General features: G+C 37.3%; 2 protein-coding genes across 2 annotated transcripts in view; both read right to left on the reverse strand.

Annotated features, from left to right (window-relative positions):
• LOC137629711 (zinc finger CCHC-type and RNA-binding motif-containing protein 1-like) overlaps positions 1 to 2,500 on the reverse strand; it is a 543,938-nt gene that overhangs the window by 293,556 nt on the left and 247,882 nt on the right. The gene's annotated exons all lie outside the window — the stretch shown is intronic.
• Positions 1 to 2,500, reverse strand: part of LOC137629707 (streptococcal surface protein A-like) — a 5,659-nt gene that overhangs the window by 749 nt on the left and 2,410 nt on the right. Inside the window, exon 2 of the mRNA XM_068361271.1 lies at positions 1 to 828. This exon is cut by the window's left edge and continues 749 nt beyond it. Coding sequence (XP_068217372.1) covers positions 1 to 828 — 828 coding nt within the window. The remainder of the gene's footprint in view (positions 829 to 2,500) is intronic.

The raw sequence follows: 2,500 nt of genomic DNA on the forward strand, positions 1-2,500 counted from the left end.
GATGCGCGTCGTCTGCGTGAGGGTGTCGTAATGGACGTCGATGTTGTTGACGATCATCCTCCACATACCATCGGTGTTCAGGGCGCGGAGAGGCATGACGTAAGCCGTTTCCGATGGGCAGAGGTAGGTCTCGTCCTTGAGATACATGGGGCGCTCGACTGACAGTTCGGTGTTGAGATCGGCCACGTCGGCGTACAGAGACAGGAGCTTCTCGTAGTGGTATTCTGCGGCTGCTTTGATCTCGTAACTTGGGTATTCCTTGTCTTCGAGGCACCAGGGCTTGCCGGATTCAGCAGCGCAACTGGGTACTTCTGGTTCGGGATGCTTGTAGGAAGGCTGGGGAAGGTAAGAATGCTTATGGCCATAAGCTGGCTCAGGATGATAAGCAGAAGGGTGGTAAGCAGGTTCAGGATGGTAAGCAGGATGAGGAGCATAAGCAGGTTCTGGGCGATAGGCTGGCTCAGGATGATAAGCGGGTTCAGGCTTGTACATAGGTTCGGGCTTGTAAGATGGCGCAAGGGTGTAAGATGGCGCAGGGGTATAAGATGGCGCAGGTGTGTAAGATGGCGCAGGTGTGTATGCTAATTCCGGCTTGTATGACGGGGCAGGGGTGTATGCCGGTTCAGGTTTATAAGAAGGCTCAGGCTTGTAAACAGACTTCGGTTTATAAGTAGGTCGGGGGTGATAAGATGGGCGTGGCTCCTTGGATGCATGGGGAGCTGGGTGGTGATGGGAAGATCCGTGACTGACAGCGGTCTTCCCGCCCAAACTGAAGGTGACGTGGGAGCTTTGATCGGCAAGGACTGCGACCACCACAGCCAACACAACCTGGAAGTAAAGATAAGTGGTGAGATTTTGATTTAAAGGATCCAAGTAAGCAGAAGCACTGAAGACTTCAGAATCTTGTCGGACAAGCAGAAGAACTGAACACTTCAGATTTGTGCCAAGCAAGCAGAGGCACTTTAGACTTCAGAATTGCTCCCAAACAAGCAGACGCACTAAAGACTTCAGAAATGTGGTAAACAAGCACAGGCACAGATTGGAATATTTTGCAACAGAGAGAGAAATATCCGTAATGTAATCTATAACGGAAATCAGCAACCCAGTACTAAATCTGCAAAAATTATCATCAATTCAGTAATGTTTCCAAGGGAAAATTTCCACCATCAACCGATAATGCGGAGATATTCTGCATTTACTTGTTAGTCTTAAAGTATACTAATGATCTTGTTTTCAGACATAGACAAACATACTAACACTATATAAGTAGTTAAGACCAAGTAAAAAGCTTTTTTTCTCTGGTTTATGATATTCCAATCCAGTGAAACGTTCGAATCTAGATATATATATATATATATATATATATATATATATATATATATATATATATATATATATATATATATATATATATATATATATATATATATATAAAACGGGTACTTTTTCGGTTCACAGTTGAATTCAATTTATTTAATATAAATCAGGGAAGATTTGGAAGTGGAAACCCTTATTCATCCCTCACCTTATGATAACAAAACTGTAAAAAAAAAAAAAAAAAAAAAAAAAAAAAAAAGTATTCCTGAGATAAAGGAAGAATGATAAATAGCCTTTTTTATGGCAAGGAATACAGGTACATATGTAATGTACAAAAACATTCAAGTAAAAATGAACAGCGACTAAGATTAAAAAAATATATTTTGGAGTTTCAAAGGACGTTTCAACTGATAATTTACCTAGTTTTTAGAGTCAGCCATAGTTAATTTTACAAGAAGAAAGAGTCAGCCGAAAAAAAGGAATTTTAAGTTGAATGTTTCTCATAGTTAATGCCAACAATGTCTGTTCTGAGAATTATTTCTATGTTATTCCCACAGTAAAGCATTAATAGGAGTTGCTTGTTGCATCGTTCTGCAATTATGAAGGAAAAGTGGCCCGTTGAAATAGATAATAATGAAAGTGTATCACCATAAATATATTTATCAAGCTGAAAGTGAAAAAATGTAAAGCACATAACAGTGGGAATGTTGCTCCCTGACATATTAATACAAGTATCAATGGTGTGTAAAATCAGACAAAATAGGATACAATATATCTTTTTTTTTTTTTCAAAATTTATTGATTTTCTTTAATGAGTATGAATATAGAGGGTTATCAAAATTTTTTTTTCGATTGAATCAGTAAATCTCGAAAATATGAAATTTGAAGAATCTATCTAAAATATATTATGAAAGTGTTTGTTATTGTAACTTAGCTTTACAAAATCATCAAAAATTGAGTTTTTTGTTATTGAAAGACAACAGTATGAAACTCTGAATAAATGTAAACACTGTAAATATTCTTTTTATATGTTGCAATGTAATTTTGTTTGATAGTAGGTTAGGTCTAACTTTAGAGTTCATTAGAGACAATGGAAAGTTAAAGATCATTATGGACAATCATTAGTTAATTTAGGATCTTAACTAACTAACATAATACTTTAATGATGCGGATTTGGAAATAT

The sequence above is a fragment of the Palaemon carinicauda genome, chromosome 37 (assembly GCF_036898095.1).
Source record: "Palaemon carinicauda isolate YSFRI2023 chromosome 37, ASM3689809v2, whole genome shotgun sequence".
Lineage (NCBI taxonomy): Eukaryota > Metazoa > Arthropoda > Malacostraca > Decapoda > Palaemonidae > Palaemon > Palaemon carinicauda.